Below are 27019 nucleotides of genomic sequence, written 5' to 3'. Positions count from 1 at the left end.
GGAAAGTATAATTTTGTACTGCTCCATTATTATTCTTTCCATTTTAGAGGAAAGACTTGCAATGTAAAAGATAGCGCAAGGATTGATGCAAATGTAACGTGAAATATAGCGCTTCTTATCTTTTCCTTACTAAGTGTGTAAAAATATAATGACCCAAAATTATCAATGCATAATTCTGCTTAGATGAAAAATAACTCCACGACTAAATACTAATTTTAGTTTACTGTTATCTATAGCACGCGTACAATTAGACGAACAATAAACAGAGATTAAGGTTTCTGTTTTATCGGCGCATGCATATTTACATTCGTTACAAACGCATGAAATCCACAATCTAATAATAACTCGATGAAAATGGTGCTCAATAATACACTACTGAACAAATTTATTCTTCCGCGGAAGTTTATTTATTGTCATTTGTTCACTCATTTAAAAAAATTATTCACGATGAAAGTTACTTTATATAAATTAGTGAAAAGAGGATATACATATATGTATATATATAATGTAATATAATATATTATTATATTATGTTATATATTATATTATATATCCTAATTTTTCTTATATTTTACATATTAGATACACATACACGTATTAAATCTATATTCAATACAGAAATTCTTATCGCGCCATATCCAACAACATTTAACACAAAAATTCATAGTACCATAAAAAAAACTGCTAATTAAATTCAATTACGTAAATACGGTACAACCATGAAATCCACAATCTACATTATGAAACGCATTCCACCGGTCGCGATAAGAACTACTTTCCTCGAGATTAGTCAATAAACCGCAAACGTACCAGCTACGATTAATTACATACCATTGACGGTGGAGGCCTTAAACGCAATCTGTATTACATAATTACCTAATAATTCTGATCGTTGAACGATGGTAAACAAATTACAGTAACGAAAGGCTGACAAAAGAAGAGCGGAAGCGACAGAAAAAGGACAACCGAAAGTATGAAGGAAAACCGACATACTTGGTTCGACATCATTAACATGGTCCTTATACGGTGAACGTCGGACACGTGTCGTTGTTGAGAGGTAATAAACAGCAAGGCGACCGAAAGTAAAAGTCAATACCAACGAATCAGCGAACTGGCGCCCCATACACCAGTGATGTACAACCGATTTGCGGATGACGTTTCATACAATGTCATGTAATATTTATCAAATAGTGACATGAATAGGGAAAATCGGGGAGACATGAAATTCGATGTACGAATGTCTTGTTCAACGCAGAGTTTAATGTACTTATGAATTAGGTTTTGAGTGTGTTATGTTGTAATTATGGCGATACAATCTGGTATTCTGTTAAACGTGTTCATTACTTTTACTATTTAAATAAATATATTGTGTTCAGTTTGTACAGTGAGTCACAAGAGTATTCGTATCTCCTGAATTGCCGAGGTTGAACGATTTATATTTGTTTACAATGCAACTTTTAAAAAAGAAACAGAAAATCTATTGTTACAATTTTACTCTATTGTCCGAGTGTTAATATATAGTTTCTCCTAGTATTTAACTGTAGAATTTAATTTCAGAAAACTCTGATAATGCCCGCAATGAAATTAATAAATAATTAAAAAAAATATTCTAACGAGAAGCTAAAGTAAAACGAAGAAGAGTGATATGTTTATTTAAAAAATAAATCATCATTGAAAAAATTAGTATCAGTTTGATTTCAATATGACGTGTATACTCGCCGAACGCAGTTAACTGGTTAAGACTTCAATGCATAATTCAGTATCTCATGAAAACAATTCATAAAAGAGTTTTCTTAAAATTTTAATTTAAATTTTCTAATTTAATTTACTGCCGAAAAATTAATTTCAAAAAGTCGATTAAAATTTTCGTCAACAACAATTTCCTTTAAAAAAAAAAAGATTCAGATACGGCCGCAAAAGATTGGAGCCACGAAAATTTGAAACCAGGTCGCAGATTGTGAATCACTGTACGTTAACGATCCACGGTACAGTTTTTCACAGACCGGTGCTGCGGCGTTCATTAAAATCATTGATATCGAATTGCGAACAGGTCTTCTTTATTTGCTAGCTTCACGAAACCGTGGTATTCGAGTCAAGGCAAGCTAGGTTTCGGTGAATCACTTTACGTATCGTAGGGGACGATTGACGCCCGCCAATAACGATCGCGTCTTAAGACATTTTCCCTTCCAGAAATACGATCAGGAATCATCGTTCACGGAGACCACCTGTTCCAAATATACTACGTACAAGCGTCGGACACGCGGAATATCCAGTGATCGACAAGGTCGAAGACGGCTCGCATTTTCTGCCGATATGCTAATCGGATCTTTGTAAAGTGGTGTTAAGATAAAATCGATGGGATTATTTTTTGCGGTTCCTTTTGCTGAACCTGCCAGTCAGCATTTGTCGAAAAAAAGAATATGGATTTATAAAGTACCTTACTGTCTGACTACCGGAACCACCGATAGCAGTTTTTCGAATAACGTATGTAAAGAGATTCAACCTGTCTCGTGTTTGATACTTTGATAGAAGGGGCACGGATATTTATTCAGAGGCATCAGTCTACGTAGAACGGGATTACTCAACTGCATTTAAATAAATTGCTTTCAAGTGTACATTCGTTAAATGACCCTGCGTTTACAGTGATTCAGCTTGTCCCGGTATTTCTAAAACATCGTTTGAGTCACGAACCCCTTCAGTCAAGGCCTAAAATTCTAAAAAGCTGTAGCGTCGGATGGAACTGTAGCGAATTGATTGTGAGATTCCTTTGAATGACGATTTATTTAGAATGTTTTGCTTTAATTCACGGAAAATGCGAGTGTTCTTAAATGTTACTTTGTTTTGTATGAGATTTTATGAAAATTATTTGTAAAATAAGAGAAATAGGGAGTTACAGACAAATTATAACTGTTCAAGTTCTTCTAGACTATATTTATCTCTTTAGAAGTGTCATGGAAATTCTTAGTAAAATCTATCAAAGATTACATTAATTAGATCGTAGAGGAATAGCAGAAAATTTTCGACAAATTTAGTTTATTGAATATTAAGTTTGAACCGTTATATATATTTGTTCCATTAACGTGTATTTCCTATAATGTTAATACACTCAGTGGTTATACGTTTAAACCCTATGATGTGTTATGATTAACTTCAACCCTTTGAAGGTCGTCATATTGGCGACATCAAACTTTCATATCCAAAATATAAAATTGCAAACAAAAAATTTAGTTATTTAAATAATAAAAGATCAGTACTTAGTTTCCTTTTTTCTAGAAAGTTCGATATGAAATTTAGCTTTCTTTGATAAGGTTTTGAATACAGTAGGACCTTGATTAGCCGAACTACTGTTTCTCGCAATCTAGATTGTTTACAGTCTTATATACAATACATTCATAACTATATATTAATCATCCAATTAAGTGGGATAGCCTATACCTTGTAAAAACCTTATCAACAAAAAGTTAAAAGGATCGATCCCCCCCCCCCCCAAATCATTGGTTTTCCCTAGAAAACTCAACTAAGGAAAACTACTAAAAACCTTAACCTCCGATGCTTGCGCTTCATTGGCATTTCAACATTTGCAAATCATTGGCATCATTAACGAGGGACATTATAGAATGTAAAGCCTTGTAGAATGTCGCTGTTTCTTGTATTTTGACTACTCGTGCTTTCATCGATCCTTGAAATGTCGCCATTGTACGGTAATTCCCCACATAATTCCCCACTTTCAATTTTAATGCTATAGACTCTACATACTATGTATCGAAGTGTGGCATATGAAGTGCAATATAGCATAAATAAATTAGAGAAGACATATAAATAAAGACTTATATACGGATTACAATATCTGACGAGATGATTATCTATGCGCGCTATAATTATGCATAATAACGTGTTAAAAGGTATAGTTAGTACTTATTATACATATAAAAGTTGTTCTTCTGAGCTAACCAGCTCAGTCATCAGATTTAAATTCGGTCGTGGTGTGCTACAAAAGTTTCGGGAACGTATGACAAAAGTTACAAATAAGTTTGAACAAATAATTATATTCTTTTTCAAAATATTCTTCAACATTAACACTAAAACTACCGAGCAGTTAAATTGATTTACAATTCAGTTTAGGTATTGCTAAATCAATTTCTTTAATAATTTCTCAGAGAAACATCTGTCATCTTTTTAAAAATTGCAAAACGAAAAAATCAGGAATGGGTCATTTTGATCCATCTGGTAGTTTTAGTGTTAATAGGTTTTCCATTGTGTTGTGTCAACATTATCTGACCTTAACATAAACAATTGAATTTCGAATCCCCGAAACTTTTGCAGCAATCTAAGTATGATTAAATTAAAACCGTGAAGTAATTTTTAAAATTTTTACGTACCTAACCATAGATAGTATTCTAATGAATTTCACAAAATAAGGGCTGTCACAGTTTTATTTGACAGAATCTTTCGATGGTTCATTTTATCACACAATGACTTTCTTGTTCTTAATAGATTTTTAAAACATTTTTATAAAAACAATTATGAAGATATAGTTAAAAATATATAATTCTTAAATCATTTTCATTTAGTGTCAACATTTCAAAATAATACTGTAACTGTAGTAAAAATAAATCTTGAAGTTTGCATTATTGAAATGATGAAAAAGTTTTACATTAAAATGTTCAGTGTAAACATGGTCATTTTGAAAAAGATACAAAATAACATACACATGTACTTCTTTAATTAATACTACTTGTCAGACATGTATCATCATTTAAAAGCATTAAACATGAATGTAAATCAACGAGACATATAAATCAGATAGAACGAATATCTCAAGGAACTTCATTCATCACGAGCGACGGCGACAGTAATTTAAATATTAATTTCCGATGCACAAATATTTCACAGTTGAACAGTTTTCTTTTGTTGAAATGCTCAGTGTTTCGCAAATTAGACACATTATTGTGTCTAAGCATGTATAAGGTTCGAATACATTTGTTCCTGACTTCAGGTCTTCGTAACAGCGTAAAATCGTATTTTTCACATTAAATTGTTTATTTTTAATTATTTTAATATACCTAACTTTCTCCTGTAGCCGATACACTTGCTTTGTCATTAATAATTTATTGAAAAAAAAGAGGAAAATTCTCGGTATATCCTATGTCTATGTTTGCTCTGAATTATAATAATTAATAACAGAAGAATAATATTTAATTTGAATACAAAAAAATACAGTAACATTTATGCATGTTAAATTTTGTTTCAAATCTTCACCATGAGCCTGACTTATTATTACAAGACAAGAGGTTAAAGGGATACTTTTCGAGTACTATTTCTAAACAGTAATACGTTAAGGTATTACAATATAATGCGGAACAAGTCCAACTCATTACTGCGCAATTTGGCTTCAATAATCCATAACTTGGATGGATTAAGAATGCAATAAATGTGTCATGAATATGTAGCAATTAAAGACGGTAGCAATTGGGACTAACAAAAGAAATATAGAGATTGCCCCAATGACGTAATGTTACAGCTTCATTTGCTATAACACGTGCACAGTTAATTAAGCACATGTGTAACTGCTTATTGAACATTGCGTCATAATTTAAATCTACGTACATCATTACCATAAAAATGATCGATTATGAAAGCAGAGAAAAAGACTTAATACACGTGAGGAGCATATAATCTCTTTTTCTTTCTGATTGTGTGTAAACACATGGAAATCAGAGGGAAAAGGAAAATTCTTCGGGGCCATGATTCTTTCACAGATTTATCATATAAAGATTATTTTTTTAAGATAAATCTCTTTGTAAAAAAGATAACAAATATTTTTGTACTGAATGAATTTTTGTTTATATACAGAGATAAATCAGTTGCTACCATCAATGCTATCACTGAAAATTTTATAACAATAAATTTTGATTAAAGACTGCTTTGTTTAAATACTTGATTGTAATTAACGAGTCAAATTCAGCTTATATCGAATCAAAGCTGAAGCAACAAATGAAATAGATATTCTACACTTGGAAAATTCAACATCAGCCAGATGAATAAATAAGAATAAATTTCTTTTTATAATTAATTCGACTTTCCGAATACTATTTTAATTACGATATATTTATAATTATTAGGTACCGAAGAAAGTTCGTGTGTGTTCTTAAATCAACATTTAAACATAGAGAATATTTTTGTAAAATAATTTTATTTTAGTTAATATCAACGACGTAAACATAACCTGCTGTTAATACTAATTTCATACATTAAATTAGTGAAATATTTATTGAAATCGGATCTTGATTCATTGCTAATAAAAAATCGCACAAACTTTCCCAGTACCTAATATAAAAGTAGTTTAAATGTTAATGTTACCAAAAGTTATCACAGTCTTCTTAATTATGTAATACTCGTTTCCAAGAACATGTTTTCTCAATCGTTTACATTATTTCTATATGAAATGAATATCTATCTATATGTATATGTGCATATGATAGAAAGTTCCAGTGACGATCAGACGTGAATGATAACGAAATTGCTGCATCCTTACATTGTATGTACCCTATACATATATGTATGAAAGAAACGTCTAGAACTCATGTTAATTCGTATTTAATAGAAACGTCCTGAATATTAACATTCAAAAGATTAAGTCAGTCTTTATTGTGCATTCAGATTCAACGCATCTTACATTTTTCTAAATAAAATCCTCGATTTATTTCTTGCCTTACAAAATAGTAGTTTTTACACAATTACAACACAAAAGAAATAACTTTACTGGGAATAATTTTTTATTTGTTGACTTATTAGAAGTTTTTAAATTAACCCTTTTATTGTTTCCAACAATTCTGCACTTTTTAAATGAACACTTTTATATAATTATAAAATTAAATAACGACATCGGAAACTGTGAACATGTTGGTATATGTATGAAATTCCCACGTGGGAACAATCATAAAATGTAATAAATAATATTGTTTATTAACATTTTCTTATTGATTTCATTACAACACTCTTTAAACAGAATAATAGGCATACATTTTTGTTTACACCTCATAAAAATTCATTGAATAAAAAGTTGATTATGTATAACTGTTAGAATCTTCGGAACGCATTGCCATGACTACTAAGTTTAGAAAGATATAACATTGCTGCAAAACTTCTAAAAAACGTTCAAAATCATAACTACGTGATGCAAATAACTTGATTTTTACAGACTATTTCCTCCAGATTAAACCGTTTGTCTGAAAAAATCCTACAGTGCACTGATAATTCAGTGGAATCACAGTTACAATGATGATTATTAAGCGAACCACAATCAGACGATAACTATTCGCAATACGACAAGTGTAACGGTTTCACCAAGGTACCCCGGCTTTCCGTTGAATCAGCTATAAATTAAATGGGACTTTAGCATCGCCGTGACCTCAACGGCGTCATGCACAGTATTTCCCTCGTTTTTCACCGATGGAAATCATAATAATTCGATTCAGCAACCTTCGCAGTCTAAACAATCCGAGAAGAACTTGTAACTTCTCTCGCGTTTTACGATGCACGATGCAAAATGACTTTCTGACGTAACGTACCACAATACGTTCGGAATAGCAATTTTATTCCCATCTCCGATGCATCTGTTCATTTATATTATTTTATCGAATTGTATATGAAATTTTACCATCGACATAATTTATAGTCATAATTAACCCCCTGCCTTATAACAACGTATCAGACACGTGGTGCAAATTTTATAGGGAATTTAACAAGCATAGATATTACTCAACTCTTTTAAATTCAAATTAAATATTATTCTTCTGTTATCAATAATTATATTTTAGAGCAAACATAGACAGTGAATACACCTACAATCCTTCTGTTTTTTTTCAATAAATTATAATTGTATAATTAATACTTAAAAATTAATAATAATTATTAATGAAAAAGTAGTTATATCGATCATAGTTGAGGGATACATCGTTGGGTAAGGGGTTAAAGATGAAAGTATTCGTATTGCTTGTGTTATGTGCGGCACTAGGGTGAAAAACTTTTTAAATTATTGTTTTTAATCATCTGTGCATATGTATGGAAATATAGATTATTTATAGAGCATCTTACATAGGATAATATTTAAAAAATTTTTTTTAAGAATATAGATTTTGATGTTGTGTTTTGTAAAGAACGTTTTGGTAAAGTGTAATACAGTTTTTGATATTAATATTGATATATAGTTAATACAGTTTTAGATTTACATTTAATAGATTTTAATTGAAGTTTTTGATTCAGATATTATATTTTGAATTTTTTAGTTCATTATGAACTATATTATCGTAATACTTGTTTACGTGGAATGAAAAAGACATTTGATTCGTGTAAAGAAAGACATAGATTTCAATTGAAAAAAGTACTGTAACTGCGAAATACACGTGCGTAATTGCATGTATAAAATACAGTCAAACTTGTTTTTGTGCGGTAGATAGGGAACGCATAAAAGAAACCGCACAAAAAAAAATGTTCAGAAATTTACGAAATAGTGAGAAAGTGCTTTCAAACAAAATAAATAATTAAATTATACATGAAATCACTAAAAAAAATTTAATTTCTCATACATGGAGAAATTTTCACAATGCACATAATTTACTGCTACTTGTCGTAGTCCAAAACGCGCATCTTCTTTTGATGAACTGGTTCAAAGTCACTTTCGTCGCTTGAAAAACAACAACACCGTTGGAATTCATATACCGCATAAAATAAATCGTACAAAAAAAGTCGTATAGGAAAGGACCACACAAAAACAGGTTTGACTATACCTATAGTCATGAATATATGCAGAACCTTGCACCACTCAATTTTTGTCCTCTATGTTTTCTAAGTTCAGCCAAAATCACCGTGTATATTATTTCATTGTTATTTTTATTATTACATATTTATTATTACATATGTTATTTTATTATTTAAAATTTAACTCGCTACTTGGCAAATTTTGTTTTTACTTTCTTTACAAAAATATTAAAAATATATTTTCTAGTCATTTTTTAAGTAGGCCCCATTTGAGGATAACGATACATGCAATACAATATAAGTCTATTTTATTCTATTCGCAATTAGAAGGACAAAACTATAAAGGGGAAAAATAATATCGTTTTTATAGTTATATAATGCACGTGCAATACGTAATGAAACATTTTTTTTAATGAAAACATATCTTTTTTACGCACAATAATTCCTCTTGTTATTCCACGTAAAAACGATATTAACTTGTCAGTAAGATAACTTTTTGCCTATGAACGTCTACGCAAACAGGAATGCGTATGAATAAAAATGATATAAAGGAATTTATCTCATAATACACGTATACGTGATCTAAATGACATATATGAGATACTATGATAACACTACAATGAATTATCTTCTGATAAACGTCTGAAAAAACGAGTAATAGATTAAGAGTACAGATGCATAACAATGACACGTTAATTCATTTTCCTTGGAAAACACATTAAAGCAAGATAATCGAAAAATAAACACCAGGTGTATAATATTATTAACTAATATTCTTATTATTCTGTTAAGTAAACAAAAAACAGAACATTTTCGTTAAGATCATAATACTGGTATCAGTATATGTATTATATAGTATAAATTTAATTATAATAACGTATTTTAATTCTAATATGAAATCACATGAATCAAGCTATGAATGATTTAATAAAATAACATTTGTAGTATTTTCTGATCATCGCTGATCAGATACTTCCTTCTCGAAACAATGAAAATATTTCATAAATAAATAATCGGTTCATTGAAAACACTATTCTACCATAGTAACGAAATATTATTTAACTTTAAAATTTTTATTTTCAGATTTAAAACTTTTGAATTTAATATTCACTTAACTAGAAATAAAATAAAGATTATAATTAAAATGTATATGTACTTTTTGAAAAACTAATAAAATAGAACTACAAGAATTTGTTTAAGGATGTGTATAATTGGAAACTTTTAAGCAACAACGTTCACACTTTCCTCCTTATTGCTTAACACAACAGTTTCCACTTCAACTACTCAATATTCTTATATTGTCTCGATTCGTGTTTGTTGAAAATTGCATAATTATTTATTAGATAAACATTGTTCTGTCATTAACACATGATAACGGATTACTGGAAAACTATGAATGGCGTTACGTGTTCGTAATGAAAATAGCCTGCAAACTTCCGACGGAAATCTTTTAATGCTAACGCATTTCGTTGAGTACAGAATGAAAATAAATCCTTTCTGAATGTCGTATCATTGAATTTAACATTGTTTGAATAATTATCCAAGCGGAAAATAGTTTCCCGGTAAGCGGACGCGAAGGATAGATTGAAAATGCAAACAAAGATGAGTAGCGTAAATTCAAAGACTGTTGACTATCTTGTTTTTAAATGTTTTTTTCTTGTTTTGTTACAGAATGTATAATTCTATTCCTGCTGGCCGTCATTTGTACCATAGGTGCCTATTTTACCTACATAATAAACCCGATGAAGCTAATAATAGATTACGTGAGTAATTAAAATTCGTTTATCAACGCTTTACCGACGAGGCTTTTCAAAAATATTCAATATTTTCAACAGAGACAGCTAAATTATATACAGAATTCTTACAGAGTAGAAAAAGGATATGTATCGATCTTTTGTTGTTCGAATAATTAAATTATATGTTGCTAATTTTATATCTCAAATATGGAAGTTTGGTGTCTCCAAAATGCTGACTTTTGTTCTGAAAGGGTTAACACGTTGACCGTGGAGCTCTCGAATTACTTGGAAACGATTAAAACAAGAAAACTCATATCGAATAAAAATATTTAATGACGTAACTACTAAACAATAGTGTAACGTAAAAACTATGATATCAAATTATTAATAATTATTTCTAATATTATTTATCTTTATGAAAGAATGAGTAATATTACACAAAACACTCGAAATTTTTGTAACGGACAACGTGTTAACTTCCATATTACTTGAGAAATGTGATTGAAATGATAAAAAGTAGAGAAATAAAATGATAAATGTCTGTAACACTGTCTGTGTTATATTCTTTCATAGAAAGATAACAATGAAAATGTATAGATTTAAATGGAAATTGTAAATGATTTTTATTACTGCTAATCCTGAGTTCTGTAGATACATATGATGCTTTAATGATAAAATTTAAACAAAAATATTTGAATTCGAAGTATCAAAAGTAGTATAAAAATTAGTATATCACTCTTTGATGAAAATTTTGAATTCTGATTCTCGAATGAGTCAATCTTTGACGTCTAATAAGTTAAACATGTAAGAACTAGATAATTGACTAGTAATAACAATAGTTGGCAAATATTAATAGTTCAAATATATTCCTTTAGAAATTGCAAATGACACCGAATTCACTAGTTTTCGACTTATGGAAGAAGCCTCCTATCGATATTTTCATCAAGGTATATGTATTTAATATTACGAACTCGGAGGAATTTCTCAGAGGCGAAGAAAAATTGAAGGTTGCAGAAACTGGACCATACGTATATCAGTAAGTAAAATATCATTTATATTGAAACATTCTTACTAAAAACTCACTAATTATCTTTTAAATATAAATTAATTAATAATAAATACAATAATCGGACAAAAATAGCGAATAGAATTATATGTTCCACTATTTTTTAAAATTTAATTATAACTAAAATTTTTGTATTTATGTTAACGTTTAACGGAATCAATATTTATAATACTTTCAAGACAATTTTATATAGTATTTTCTTTTGATAAAATTTGTATTTTACAGATATTATATTTCTCTTTTATATGTGAGAATTTATTCAAAAGAATTCTTTTTAATTTAAAGAATATCAACAAAAAATTAATGATTTGCTATACCGATGGTGTCAATCCATTTGATTTCAGGGAAATATTAGAGAATCACAATGTCACGTGGTACGACAACAATACGATTTCATATCATCCGAGGCGAACGATACTATTCGTTCCAGAAATGTCCAGTGGTGACCCAAAGGCTGATATGCTGTACGTGCCGAACATACCAATGCTGGTGAGTGAAAGCACATTCGTAATTTATTCGGCAATGCCACCGCGCACACGTAAATGACCAATTACTCAGTTAACGAGTTAATTTCAGCTTCCCGAGAATCTTAATGCAATTATATTAATTGTGAGAACATATAACATATAACATATGTAGCTGTTTACTTTATCGATTCATTTTAGATTCATATTTAGTTATTTGCAATAATACGACGTAAAAAAATAGGTTAACCAAAATTTGTGTATATCAATACTACTTTTGACAAATTGTTTAAAAATGTTGAATCTGAAAAAGATGCAGTACATTTTTATCTATATCTATTATTATAATATGTTATACTATACCATATTATAATATATAATATAATACTTGTACTTATATTATATTATATAATATAATACTTGTACTTATATTATATTATATAATATAATACTTGTACTTATATTATATTATATGTTATACTATATCTGTCTAAAAGTATTTCGTAAAAGTAAAACTGAGTAAACATCATGGATTTTTACTGTTTATTAAAACAATCATAGAGTTATTATAATCCGTAAACCAAGAAAACGTTGAAAAAAAATCGATACGGTGAGAGATGATTAATTTTATAATATAAGACTAAGAACACTTTTAAGTAGATAACATAAGAATAGGATAAAAATTTTAAGAATACTTTTATTAGCGAAATCTCCTCTAATATTATTTTTAAAAAGACATATGGTTTCCCCAATAAAGTTTCGATGGAATCTTGAGCTTTTTAAAAATTATCTTCGTACTATAGTACTATTATAATCATACCGTTACATTATAAAGTATACTATAATACTCTAAGCATATGACAACAGTTATTCAATATCGTTTTACACTAACATTTAGTAAACATTACATTAACTGTTAACCTGTTATAATGCTTAAAAATGTAAATCGATTTAAACATAATTTATTAAATCACACATAATCGACTTAAACATTCTTATTAAAATTGGACTGAATGAATAAATAGCGACTGCTTATTTAAATTGTGAAACTGCTACATATCATAATTTCCTCCGATCTACATCCTTACGAGAAAAACTATCACCAGAGGCTATTATTGAGAAACTCACCGGTAGTTTACAATTTTGTTTATATAAGACATACATCTATAAATATTCAGAATCACGGGTTTATTTATACAACGCTATTTCCTTACGAACGTTTATCACAGTTACAAAAGAGTATCTTTCCACATTAACAAACTTTCATAATCAATTCTCGATTAATTGCTGGGTCTAAGAATCCTGAAAAACCTTTAAAATTTCATAAACACACCAGCAATTTTGTATTCATCGTATTTTTATTTTCGTTAATTTTCAAAATATTTCATAAAATAGAATTTTCATCTTCAATCTATTTTCAATTCTCACTACTTAAATACTAAACTCGGAATTGAGTAGTTACAAAAAAATTGCGTGTAGCACGTTCCATTCGAATCGTCAAGTAAGTGCGAGTTAGGTGATTTCCTTTCGTCGGTGTAAATTCGAAGCAAATATCTAATAATAAATCAAGCTCATCGTCGTTGACGCACCTGACGGAATCTATCATCCGCAAGAAGATGAATACACTTCAATTACTTCGTCTTGTCAACGATAGATTAGAAGAACTATAAAACTCATGAATTCGATGATGTTTCGCGTCACCTCTTTTTGTGATGTGTTAAACGGCGCTAAACGTTTTCATTTTTATTTTCTTATCTCGTTTGCTGACTAACACGTAAAACTCAGATATGAATTGTAAATGAGAAGGCTGCAATTTACTAGCCGTAATTAATAAGGGGCGACGATTATCCGTCGAAATGACTGTCATAATATTACCTATAATTCATTATTACAGTGCAATTTTTACGCTATTAATAGGTCAATCGTCAACGCTCCTTTCCCGAAGGGATAATTATTGCGATGATTTTTTATCGCAAAAAAGAAGATACATTTGCCGGGCACACCTCGAATAGTCACGAACAGTGAATCATTAAAGACTGAAGGTATTGATGGAAACATGTTCAATATGTACTTATGAATAAACAACAGGTTCTTGTGCAGATTTACAGTTCTTTCGAACAAAGTAACAAAGTTTAAGTTAAAAAAATATTATTTCTTGTTTCGTGTGACAATATATAACAGTTTCAACGAGTTATTTTCGAAACATTTTCAATTCTTGTAAAAATCTAACACGGCTTCGATTCTTTTCCACGTATACACGTGTTTTTACAATTTTTATTTCTTCTTCACGCGCGTTGACTCTTAGAAACAATCTGCATAAAATCCATCGACATTGACCTAATCCACGCCATCAGCGGATTTATAGCGTGTTTGGAGTTATTCTCACTAGGAAAACATATTCCCAGTAATTTAATGACGTCTTCGTGATTGTGAATTACAATCCATTATATTATAAAAACGTGTATAATTTCTTTAGGAAAGCCTGAAGCACCGTTTCCTGCAAAACGTGTTTTTGTAACTCTACGAGTTAATTTTTAAAGTTAGAAATTTTCTTCGTAAAATTAATTTTGAAATAGATAATTTTTAAATACTTATTATCATATTTCTAATTCTTAGATACACACCTAAGAAAATCATTGAATAAATTGAAATTAACGTAATAAATTAGTCATGTACCAATGATTAATTTATAAAAAATAAATAAGCTTTCAAATTCAGTTCCACGTCTAAGAAGAAATTAATTGTAAAAGCCAATATGAAAAGAATTACAGAATAATGTATGGGGAAATAATAAACTAACATAATTAAAAATTGATTCAATATTAACTGATAAATTAATCGGTGATTAACGTGATTCACGCATAACAGTCAACGTAAATGCATCGAATCACGAGTAGATATGTACATACATTTCTATTCAGAGAACGAACACAACCGCAATGAAAATAGAATCCCCTTGCTACGGTTTCTTAAAAAGAAAATTGTTGTATTTACAATTTCAGATTCCCGATCGATTAAAACTATGTTACATTCAATTGTTAGCAAAAAGATTGTTGTAAACATGACTGGCAATTTAACCGAATTGTGCACGTGGCAAATGTAACTTAATGAGGTCATTATTTTCATGAATTCGAATTCTAATAAATTAATTGAATCCTGATTGAATTTCAATGTTTACTGGTCAAGAATAATTAAATTAAGCAATTAAACGTGGTAATCGATCCCTTTACTGTGTAATTTACGTTACACTCATAAATAACATTTACATTTGACTCATAAATTAAAGTAGTGTCGATCGTTGCGTTGTCTCATATCCGGTAATTATGTTCACAGGGGATTTCTTCGACGTTGCACGACGCAAGTTTCCTTGTCAATTTTCCATGGTCAAGTCTGGTCAACATGTTGGACAGCAAACCGATCCTGCACATCACCGCTCACGATTATCTTTGGGGCTACGAAGACAGACTAGTGCACTTGGCGAGCAGTATTGTGCCAAGCTTCATTAATTTCCGGAAATTTGGCCTGCTTGATAGGGTGAGTACTCATATTGCTCAAAATTTACTCCTCAATTAACTCTTAGTTTTTCTTTTATTTAATCTTGAATAGAAAATTGCACTTCTCTCGTATGATTTTCATCATATGCATATGCTGTAAATATGTACAAATGTATGTACTCACTTATCGATATAATATTTAATATTTAATGTTTAATACAATATTTAATATTTATATTAATAATATAAGTATTACAGTATAAATATAATATAAGTATGCTATCTTTATACTATAAGGGGGAAAAATAAATAATCAAGACATCATTTCAGAAACCATTGATCAGAGGTCAGTTTAGAGACAAATAAAAGAATAAATGAATGTGTATTAAAAAAAAAGACCTATATTACAATTTTTTCACAAATTCTTTTTTATACAAAAACGAACAAAATCTGATGTAAAATATGTTTCTACAAAGCTTCGTCTCTTAATTATTGCTGGCGGTGTCAGAAATCAAACACAAAGGAAAAGTGAACACATTGGAGTCCAGTCAAAATTTGCACCTGACAGCAAATACCTTTGGTCCACCCCTGTTTTAGACACTCATTAGCCAGTTAACTGCGTTTGGCGAGTATACACGTCATCTTTCAGTGACACTAATTCATTCAACGATAAATTCTTTATTTTTTCAGATAAATATGTGATTGTTCTTTGTCTCGCTTTAGTATTTCATTAAAATATACTCTAGCTGCATTCGTCCTGCGTTTGATAAGTACACACTTCATTTTTTCATTTTATTACTCGCAAAACGAGAGATTTTTCAAACTAAATTCCACAGTTAACTGGTTCAATCAGAAAAAAACTCGCTACAATTAGTCATGAAAACTGGCGTTGATCGTTAACTCGACGCAAATGCACGGGAGTTACAGCGTAGCGGCACGTATTGCATATACATTGCTTAGACTTTCTGGAATATAAGGGGAAAAATTGAAAGAAAAGTATACCGGTTATTGACACAAACCGACTAACCTTGTCCATGCAAGAATCGACCCAATCATTTCAAGTTTCCTGTTGCTAAACTTCCTCCGTTCATGTGGTGACACAAATCTTATTCATGCAGGTTAATCGGTATCGAATTACAAAGAGAAACGCAATATCGGCATATTGGTGATAATTTGGTCCACAAAATAAAGTACGGGTAGTTATAAGAGTTATTCAAAATTGGCACAGGTTGAAATTCACATATTACATTTAAATAAGTCGCAGTGAAAGTATAATTTGGTGTACAAAAATATTTAGCCCTTAGTATCATGATTTTTTTATTACACTTACAAAAATTCTTATCTATGTATTTTCTTCCATATGTTACCGTAAAAATATACCAAGTTACGCCAAGTTACGCCATGCAGAAACATGTTAAGTTATTACAGATTTTTATACAATTTTATTATTGTTGCCATTATATTTCGAACAATGTTTTCAGAAATTTCAAACATTAATAGAATTTTTCCAAATTCTGATTTTGAAAATGATTGATTTGAAAATTTTTAAGTGATTTCACCCCTTCAAAGTGAAATTCGCCACGAAAAAGAAATTGCAATGTATTAGGCTTGACTTAATCCACTTACACACAAAGTTTCATCATTTTTTGAATTTTCGGGTTCAATACCTTTCCTTGTAAGGAAAAAGAGGAACACTTTATCCGTTGCTTTTAGTAGTTCTAACGAAAACATTCAGGAATAAGACACAATGCACCAGAAGGAGTTTTTGTATTTATATATTTTCACTTGGAGACAATTTGTGGGACATTATGACAACAATGTAATTACGTATATTTCACATATGAAATTAACCAATAGCATCACTGGCTCTTTCTTTTTACGTTACATGAATGTTACAAAATGATACTGAGGATTAAAATCAATATAATTGTAACAGTTTATCTCATTTAATCTTGCAAATAAAATGTATGGCCTTGTACAACAATTTTTCGATGTGAAGAGAGAAAAGAAACAACTATCTTTTTCTTAAATACCTCCATCAACCCTAATGTGGGCAATCCAAACTTTTGCGTTTCTTTAAACTCTAATTATTACTGCAAATCGATGTAAAAGGCTCAAGGAATAGAAATCTGAAGTAATTCAGTCGTATTTTCGCGAAAACGTAACAAATTGTAGCGAAGAAAATTTGGAAATATGTTTTCCATTAATTAATCTATTAGTGAGATTAACGCATAATGAGATTAACCCATTCAAAATTAGCGTTTCCAATAGAGGACAATTAGAAATGTTTGTATGATTGATATAACGTTTCAAATTTATTTCCAGAAGACAAGAAAATTATAAAAAGTTCTTAGTTCTACTCTTATAGTTCATCATGACGAACTTTTTACCTGGATATAGTTACCATAAAAATTCCGGAAATGTCAGGTGGCCTGACCCTTCCTCTACGATCCATTGTAGGTAAATTTTTATTAACTGACCGACCTTCGTAAGGAAATGATGTTTTTAAGTTCGAGTATTGCGTATGCGACACGTTTTGCAGCAGGCTCCTTGTGCACGCACGTGTGAAAGAAATAGAAATTAATTCGGTACCTTCTTGTTGAACTGAGTAAAAATTCATTTTAAATTTGACACTAGAATTACCGAGCATTCAATACGATTGATATATAATCCCTATAAAAATTGCAACAATAGATTATTTTCAGGTTCTTCAGACATTCATTATAGTATTCAAGTGAAACAATTTATTTTCAAAACCATTTCGAATGTTCAATGCTTTGAAAATATCAATAATTGCGGAACAAAAAAACCGAAATCAATTATTTTGACTGGTACAGTAGTTCTAATGTTAAATATTTTCTTGCTACATTAGAATCTTTTGGTTTTATCTCAAAGATGGAACAAATAAAACAAAGTAAAAGGCAATGCTTTTTTCAGTGACAAGACAAATATCTCCTCACTCGGTTACCTAAGTGTTAACAACATAAATTATCTTAACACATTCGCGACCAATAAATTTGTCGTATTTCTACTACTCATTACTAGTGAAAATGAAGAAAATCTTAATCTAATTGCCACACATTTCAGACGTTGTAACAAGGACACAAATTATAAAATTTCTTTTGAAATATTAACCTTAAAAAACGCGAATTCATGTCAGCAGTCGTGAATGTGCGAACAATAAAAATTATCTTAAAACTATTTTGCCCCTTTGTTCCACCTAAAAGCCAGTTCGTGCATTTGTTTATATTTAGTGTCTCGGCTTGTTGAACGCAACTATATACGAACGTGTGCGTGCAGATTTGAACAGCTAAGTCTTCCGAACTTTAGACGGTTTTCGTAGTTATTTCCAGTCGTTGATCCTTTCACTGTTTTGCATACGGTCTCAGGGTTCACGAGGTTAGTGTCAACAACTCTTAAACGCACAAAAAGCGATTATGACAGAAAGGCATAAGTAGACACGCCACATGTTGAAGGAGCACGTGGCAAAGTGAATTCGAGGAAAATTGTTCGCCGTCGCGACGTTCGGTTTAGGGCCTATGCACACGAGGCCACTGTTGATATTCAATCATTCTCGTTTTAAAAATAAATGACTTATGACTTAAATAAATTCATCGGTATATTTTAATTATAAAGTTAATACTGAAATATTCTACATTAATGTAAAATTACGGAAAATTCTTAAAAACATTTCGTTCCTTCCCTTGTAATGTGTGATATTAAACATTAGCCCTTTGCACTCGTATGACATGCTGAAGATGACAATACAAATTTATTATAGTTTATTTGTGATACTTTAAAAAATACCACATTTTGAAAGATTATAAAATTAAGTCTTATTACGATAATAATAAATAAAGTAAATATAAAACGTTGAATTCTGTCGCTGTAAATTACTTTAATTCGTTTCCCTAAAAATAAATACGAGTTTACACCTAACAACATTGAAAATAAATCGAGTGCAAGGAGTTAAATAGAAATTTAACTTCAGCTTAACTTAACTTTAAGCATATTTTAAATAAAGGGGTAAGGCGGAGTGGGAGAAACGCAACTGTTTGATTGCTTTTTGGCTTCGCTGGTCCTAACGTAATCTCTAATATTTGAAAAATGATGAACGATCATTATCATAAAATTCTGTCAATCTCAGAATCGCTGGCAATCCCGCGCGATTGACAAAACGGTGTGACAACGAGCTTACGTCATTTGCTAAACCGCAGAGTCAACGTCACAACGGTTACTGGATGATCACAACGGATCGCGACAAGGATGACAAATTTGGCGGGCACTCGCCGTGCATCGCGGTCTGCAGTGTTTCGGAAAGTCACTTACTAAAGTCATTAACTTCAACACTTTGAAACAAATTTTTTTCTTTTAAATTTATATTACTTTTAACTTCAGCAATGTTTCAGCAGGAATTTTCTGATCCTTTAATGTTGCTCACTAGTGTAGAAAATTCACAGAAAATCAATAAATTAAACAATTATATAGTATTTATGGTGTATTATTACGTATTATATATTATATTATTCTATGTTACATGATGTAATATAATGTATAATTTTTTATATATTTATATATTTTTACATAATTTTTTATATAAATATATGAAATTTACACAATTTATCAATATAAATTTATTAATATAAATTTATTGTTATATCCCATATAATTGCATATTATTGTATATTATTATCTTACATTTCCATATTTTCTTGTAAAAAAATTAATATAAACCTGTCTTTAATTTTGGCCGCCCAGATCAAGCAAATACCCCACTGTGCGCCGTGAGATTGCAGCGAGATCTCATTGCTCGTGTGTACTGACCCTTAGTCCAATCTCGGGCCACTCCTGCCGCCAAGATTTCTGGCGACGAGATTCCTGAGCCTGTTACTCAGTTTCGTTTGCGATTTCGTTCGCCTTATTACGACAAATAATGAGTCGAAAGGAACTGTTAATGAACGTTCTATGTCATACTCAAAGGTGAACGATTGTCGGTTTAGTGTTCTAGTTCAAATGATTGCGGTATTGGCACGCTTGGTATTACTGCCAGTAATTCAACATTAGGCGGCAAGATACATTTAGTTTCATATTGCTTTAAAAATATTTTATCGGCTTGTTGCTCTTTTTGCGAACGATCGCGTGTCATTTTTACGATCTACTTTTAGTGATTGCGGTATTGGTTCGCTGACAATGATTTATAGCATTAATCAATGAGATACACTTGGTTTCGTATTATTTATAAGAGAATATTTTAACAGTTTGCTGCCCGTTTTGATTAGTCACTAATGATAAAAATTTTGTAGATTTTTAGACATTAATTGTATAGTACGTTTCATTTGTTTGGAAATACACGTTGAATTTGTCGAATATTTGGGTTTGTAGTATAGGCAAGTTTGAGAATATATAGGTATTTTTAGATAGGTAGGTTGCAAACCAATTTCATTGGCTAATAAATTCTCAAACCATTGCTGATTCGTTGTTGTTGTTCTTCTTGTCTTTTCCAGTCATTTTATTTACATAAATTAGAAATATAAATATACTAAAAGATGTATAGAAAGTTAGAAGAATTACGAAAAGAATTCCTTAAAAAATTGAATTTTATAACTTTTAATTATTATTGTCTCTATAACGTCTAACAAAAATTCTTGAAAATAAAACTTCAGTGATCGACACTTACTTTAAAAAATGTTAAAAGTATTTTACTCTTCTTTCTAAATAGGAAATTCAAACTTAGAAAAATCACTTTCTTTTTTTATATAAATTGATAGTAAAGTGAATGATAAAAGAAAAGAGAAGACAGTTTTTATTTTCGTGAAAATCATATTCGAACGTTTACCGAGCACGTGTAATTCAATATCACTCGACGAGCATGTCTGATCATTATTTGCTATTTCTACTTATCATTGGTGTTAATGCATCCGTTTATATCACATTAATTTTCGAAGTCAATCGACTCAAAACCGAATTCATACGCGACGCAAGTATATTTACAGTTTACTTTTACGTTAATAATTGTAAACGATCGTGAGAATAGAAATTATATAACAATCTATGCTAGTTTCACATGCAATGTGCGTGCTCTAAAACATTCTGCTACTCATTGTCAACTGAACGAGTGCAACTGACTCACTCACATATTTAATCTCAATGATCATGATGTCAAGTACGATCCACCTATTCGTTTGTAGGCAGTTTCTCTTTGAAAATCTCTATGGAAATCGAGTGCAAATTTGAAAAAAATGTCATTGATTTAAAACCAAGATCAAGCGTAATTGCTGTTTACCATCAAGTGCTTTTTATAGCTTTTACATTGAACAGATACTTCTACGTGGTCGGAAATTAAAAAATTTAAGATCTTTGTACTACATCTGATATTTAATGGAATTTAATATTAGAATTATCAAATGTAATAGAAGTTTTAAAAAATTATATTTATAATTGCTATAAATTTATACAATTGCATTTATAATTGTATCATAATCTTGCTGTACAAGACTACGAACCAATCACTTGTTCACTAGTTGTAATATTAAGTAACTATTACATTACTTACGCTCTCCAATTTCAATTACTGTTACATATCTAATTTGTAAGAAATAAATTTTTCAGCTGGAAACTAACTCATTTTGAAACAATATTAATTATAGTTTCTACGTAAAAATACCCCCCTCCCTCTCTCTCCCCTCTTTCTCTCTGCATTTTCAAACCGATTTATCTGAAATGGATGAACAATTTTAATTTCAATTACACCGCGTAGATTTATCAGCGAATATATAATTGCATGTTATGAATCATTCTATTTTATCGTTCAAAAGTCTAGTCATCGACTATTCAAGGAGAAGTGAGACTAAATACTTTAATAAAAAAAGGAATGAATAAATATTCAAATATTCCATGTCGTAAATTATTTACCAACAGAACAAGCTGTAAAAGATGTAATAAAACTCATGTACTGCACAAAGGTACGAGAAATCATTGATGTGCATGGTCACTATCATGAACGAACTGACATAAGTGCACGTAGCACCTTTTCTTTGATTGATTTTAAAAAATAGTAGAACTACAATTACTATGCTGTGGATCTAGTACCTTATTTATTTAACAGCATCAATTTAACAGAATCAATTTCTACTTATTTTCAGTTCCTGTGATTTATACCATAAAATTTAATATTTACGGTATAATTTACATTATATCATCGTACACGTGTTCTTTTCGATTATACGATCTTTCTAAAATTCTCAATGAATCTCGAGCCTTGAGGGAACCATCCAGCGAAGGATAATTGCTTTTCGTAAAATTTCATAAGGTCTCTGGGCGTGATAAGAAACCAATTAACATAATTGGCACATAATATTGCACTTAAGATCACATCAGACATGCGTTCGCATAAATTATTCTCATCAATTTTTTGCATTCTGAATGAATTATCAGTCCAATCTGGTATTTATGCGAATCAATGATTTCTCTTGATTACATTGTTCTCAAGTCCACACGTATCGTTTTATCCCGTTGTCTCAAGCAGTGTTCTGTCTTTCGCAGATGTACGACGAAGGAGATAATATCGTGTTCATGAACATTGGAAAAAACAAGAACATGACCGAGGAGGACGGACGGTATCTGAGCATCGAAACTTACAATTACAGTCCAGGAATGTCACAATGGGGATATCAAGAACCAGAAGGAAACGAGACGCTGCCACAGTGAGTATTATTTTCATTATGATGGTCGAAACACCCATGAGAAAACTCTTAATTTTTATACTTAATTTGTGTACACCCGTCCCTCCAAATGGACACTCCTTTTTTACACCTGCCTTTTTTTTACGCGGTAAATTATAAAACTGTTACACATTGCTGGGCACGGAATAAACGTACAAAAACTACTACATAAAACTCTTTTCTGAGGCCAGTGTGCAATGACGAATGTCGGAAAAGGCTACCGTATGATTTACGAAGTGGTAGAAGTCACGATCGCTGAGCGTTGTGTCAGAGTCTTTAATTCAAGATTGACAATGATTAACTTTATACTCCACTTAACCCTCGATTCACACGGCATTCGAATTGCGCGGTTTCGGTTTAACACGGTTGAAGAGTGGAAGAACTTCCATTTACACTTGTTGTCCTTACATTGAAACCAAATTTTTTAAGCGCCTTTCAAGCGCCGAGAAACTTTTTAAACTAAATTCCACAGTTAACAGGTTAACACGGTCAATTTAGACAAATGCAAAAATGACATTATTTTTATTTGCGCTATTGCCACCACCAAATGGGTATTAAAAGATCAGACTCTTCTCGAAAAATCTTTAGTAGAAAGAAAGCTAAAAACAAAAAACAGATAGAAAGACAAAGAATTGAAAGAAGATGTATTTATATAGTATATAAAAAAATACTCATAAGACAAAAATATATTTTATATTAAAGATAAATAATACTGTTTCATATGGATCTGTTAAATTTTTTACATGTGTATTTTTTCAATGTGAATTGTAGACTTCGAATTGTACGATTTCAATTTACACAGCATTTTCGGGGAAACAATCTGCCGTGTAAATCGAAGGTTAGGTGTATTTTAAAGCGTCGCCTGGACGCTGCGCGTTTTCTTTGTTTTTTGTGGGCTAGTGCGTACTAAAAACTCTAACATTATTTATGATATCAATTTACGCAATCTGAATTTAGTGTAAATAAAACCCATTAAAATAAAATTTACTTTTATTTTTTAAAATGTCATTATTATTCTTTTTTTGTTATGCTATCGGAAATAAATATATCTTTCTAAGACTTGTAACAGCTTTTCGTTCTAATATTTTGTTTCATTTCTTAAAATCTTTTCGCAATTTTCATTCGCGTAAAACAAATCCATATAGAACGGATAATCCGCGTAAATGGAGGGACAGGTGTAATCATGCATACAGTGTAATAATTTAAAAAGAAACGCTTAAACACTGTATTGCCCTGTATAGAATACAGAATAACAGAATAGTATTCTGTCTGTAAGACACCAATATAATCTAAGCTCTAAAGATGAAATAGGTTGATTTAGTGCAGAGACATTTAAACTAGATCAAGGCTATATAAATCTAACCTGAGTTTCTTAATAAGACTTACATATTAAAAGTTAGAATAACTATTAAGATATTAGAACAAGTATAATGAAACTTCCTAGCATCAGAAAGTACAACAATGAAGAACTTTGTAGCTTTATTATTTCCAGCTATTACTAAATACACGTCACTAATTTTTCTATAATAGAAACACCATTTGCAACCGTGTCCGAGGATCCACCGAAGGAGAATTGTTCCCATCGAATTTGGACCCGCACGCGGTGTTCAGAGTGTTCAGAAAAGCGTTTTGCAAAGCAATTCCGATCACATTTAAGGAACAACTTTGGCTGGACAACGGTTTCGAAGGATATCTGTACAGTGTAGCTGACAATTTCTTAGATACACCGGATGAGAATCCAGATAACGAGTGCTTCTGCAAGAAAAAGTCTCAATGTCTCAAGAAAGGACTTAGCGATATGACACCGTGTTATTACAGTATGTAATAATTTACTCAATTTAACGGTTTTATTTTTACAGCTTCTTAAAAATTACATCAAATTATTTTGTTTTAAAAGAATGTGACGCGAAATAACTGGCAAACATATTTTCTTTTAATTCTGGACTTATAGACCATTTTCATGATTATTAGCACATATATTACAATTGATTTTGATGATTAATCAATGTTGTTGATTACCGTTGCTATGACGATATTAACATATATTTGGGGTACCATATACACTATTGTTGCTTTGGCTATATCAAAATATCACACATATACGATATTTATGTAAAATATACTATTTACTATGTTTTATTCGTATAAAAATTATACGGATAACATACTACGTGAAACAATTGCAAGAAAAGCAACGTGTTAACGCGTTCGCGACCATTGACATGAATTCATGTCTTTCCAATTATAATAACTTTCAAAATATTTTACTCCTCTACTCGTTTCCATTTGCAATTTATTTAATGAAAAGTTTTTCATTTCCACCTACAGATTGTTACAAGATTAATGTTTCAAAACAAATTTTCTAATCAGTATGAGTCTTAGAAAAGCGAAAAATTTGCCGGCCGCAAACGCGTTAAAAGCAATTTATCTTATCAAAATATTTGCATTATTTCCTGTTCGATAGTTTCACTCCAGGAGAAAGGAAATACTTATTACAATTCTTACATTGCTCCACTGATTAATATCGCGAGCTTGTAATATATACTCTGCCTCGTTTGAATAATTCGCGTTCTACTGTCCGACAATTTTAGAAAGGGGAAAAGACTCACCGCTCGTTGGTTTCTTTGAAATCACCGTCCAGGTCTTGTCAGATTCACCGAGTAAATGCACAACAGTTGCCGTCCTGTAACATCAAATGTCGAAGTTTGAACTTTAGGAATATATGTAGATCAACGCGACGTTAACCCTTTACACTGGAAAGCTTTTTATTAGAAATATTCGACATTTTATGATGAAATATAAACATTCTTTTAAACTAACTTAACAAGAAGTGACGCATGATTTTAACCCCTTCATCCCTGAATATGTATTTTTCAGGCTTGTTTGCTTTTAATACCAGCACGACAAGAAAACATGACAACAGTTCAATGGCAATATCAAGCATCAAGATAAAATGAACATTTTAGAAAATTTTAATTATTTGCTTTAGTTTCGTATTATTCAATTTAAAAATATTAACTTTTTAACATGTGTCTATTCTTAATTTAACAAATAGGATTTCTATTTACATTTTTTCAAATTGAAGTAATTGAAATTAGTTCAATTAAAACGTTGAAGAGACTAGAAAATTGTTTTAATGCCAATCATATAAAAAATTTGTACGCGAATATTTATCTATGTCGATACATCTATTTAATGAACTAATTATGTTATACTCAATGACCCCATTATTCTGTTCTTTCAGGTATCCCAGCAGCTATGTCTTTGCCACACTTTCTTAACGCAGATCCGAGTTTGCTGAATGATGTCGAAGGCCTTAGTCCAGACTTCGACAAGCATTCATCGAAAATCATTCTACAACCGGTAAGTGATTTTAAGAACCATTGTGTGACATTGAAGTCATTGGAACAAATGTACCGTGCTTTCTTCTGAATAATTCTTATAGCATTAGATACACAGAACGAATCATGCGATTCTACCACCTTAAATTACTCGTAAACCCTTTGTTATGTATATAATAAGATTGAGTAAGAAACTATTAAAGTATTTTAAAATTGATATTTTATTTCAAGGTACTTAAAAGATATTTACAAAATAGTATTCGCTGAAATATTCTTAAATAAAAGCTAACAAAATGCAACTATACATCAACTACATATTTGTACTAATTGTAGTACACGTTATTTTAACGTTACTTACAATAAAAAATTATTTACAGAATACTACGTAACTTACATATCTTTTATATTCAATATTAAATAATTTTTCGAATTATAGA

At 30.5% G+C, this 27019-nt stretch overlaps 2 protein-coding genes across 8 annotated transcripts in view; one reads left to right on the top strand and one right to left on the bottom strand.

The window, feature by feature from the left end:
- The window catches only part of LOC116431026 (scavenger receptor class B member 1), a 62742-nt gene that overhangs the window by 25765 nt on the left and 9958 nt on the right, over positions 1 to 27019 (top strand). Inside the window, exons 3-9 of the mRNA XM_076367796.1 lie at positions 10432 to 10523; positions 11372 to 11532; positions 11907 to 12051; positions 15360 to 15560; positions 23063 to 23223; positions 24772 to 25058; positions 26486 to 26604. Of these exons, the coding sequence (XP_076223911.1) occupies positions 10432 to 10523; positions 11372 to 11532; positions 11907 to 12051; positions 15360 to 15560; positions 23063 to 23223; positions 24772 to 25058; positions 26486 to 26604 (1166 nt within the window). The remainder of the gene's footprint in view (positions 1 to 10431; positions 10524 to 11371; positions 11533 to 11906; positions 12052 to 15359; positions 15561 to 23062; positions 23224 to 24771; positions 25059 to 26485; positions 26605 to 27019) is intronic.
- LOC143174533 (uncharacterized) lies at positions 15530 to 19341 on the bottom strand. 7 transcript variants are annotated; one of them, XM_076367800.1, is made up of 6 exons: positions 18809 to 19341; positions 18656 to 18740; positions 18164 to 18193; positions 17911 to 18069; positions 16548 to 16625; positions 15688 to 16485 (listed from the first exon to the last, which is right to left on the bottom strand). In XM_076367800.1, exons 2-6 carry the CDS (start codon positions 18673 to 18675, stop codon positions 16395 to 16397), a joined length of 378 nt encoding a protein of 125 aa, XP_076223915.1. In that variant the 5' UTR covers positions 18676 to 18740; positions 18809 to 19341; the 3' UTR covers positions 15688 to 16394. The 7 variants fall into 7 exon arrangements, 3 of the variants coding, with proteins under 3 accessions (XP_076223915.1, XP_076223914.1, XP_076223916.1); XM_076367799.1 differs by having other exon boundaries at positions 18656 to 19074; XM_076367801.1 differs by lacking the exon at positions 18164 to 18193 and having other exon boundaries at positions 18656 to 19073.

This window comes from Nomia melanderi, chromosome 5 (genome assembly GCF_051020985.1).
Source record: "Nomia melanderi isolate GNS246 chromosome 5, iyNomMela1, whole genome shotgun sequence".
NCBI classification, from domain to species: Eukaryota; Metazoa; Arthropoda; class Insecta; order Hymenoptera; family Halictidae; genus Nomia; species Nomia melanderi.
This window is presented reverse-complemented; position numbering and strand designations above follow the sequence as displayed.

Bases quoted from the DNA above. Each gene is read 5' to 3' on its own strand.
- LOC143174533 (XM_076367800.1), bottom strand. From the start codon at position 18,675: ATGAATTCGCGTTTTTTAAG. The intron at 18,194-18,655 runs GTTAATATTTCA...CAATTTTTATAG, and splicing joins ATGAATTCGCGTTTTTTAAG to GGATTATATATCAATCGTAT. The intron at 16,626-17,910 runs GTAAAAAGTTCG...TGCATGAATAAG, and splicing joins TTTATGGTAACTATATCCAG to ATTTGTGTCACCACATGAAC.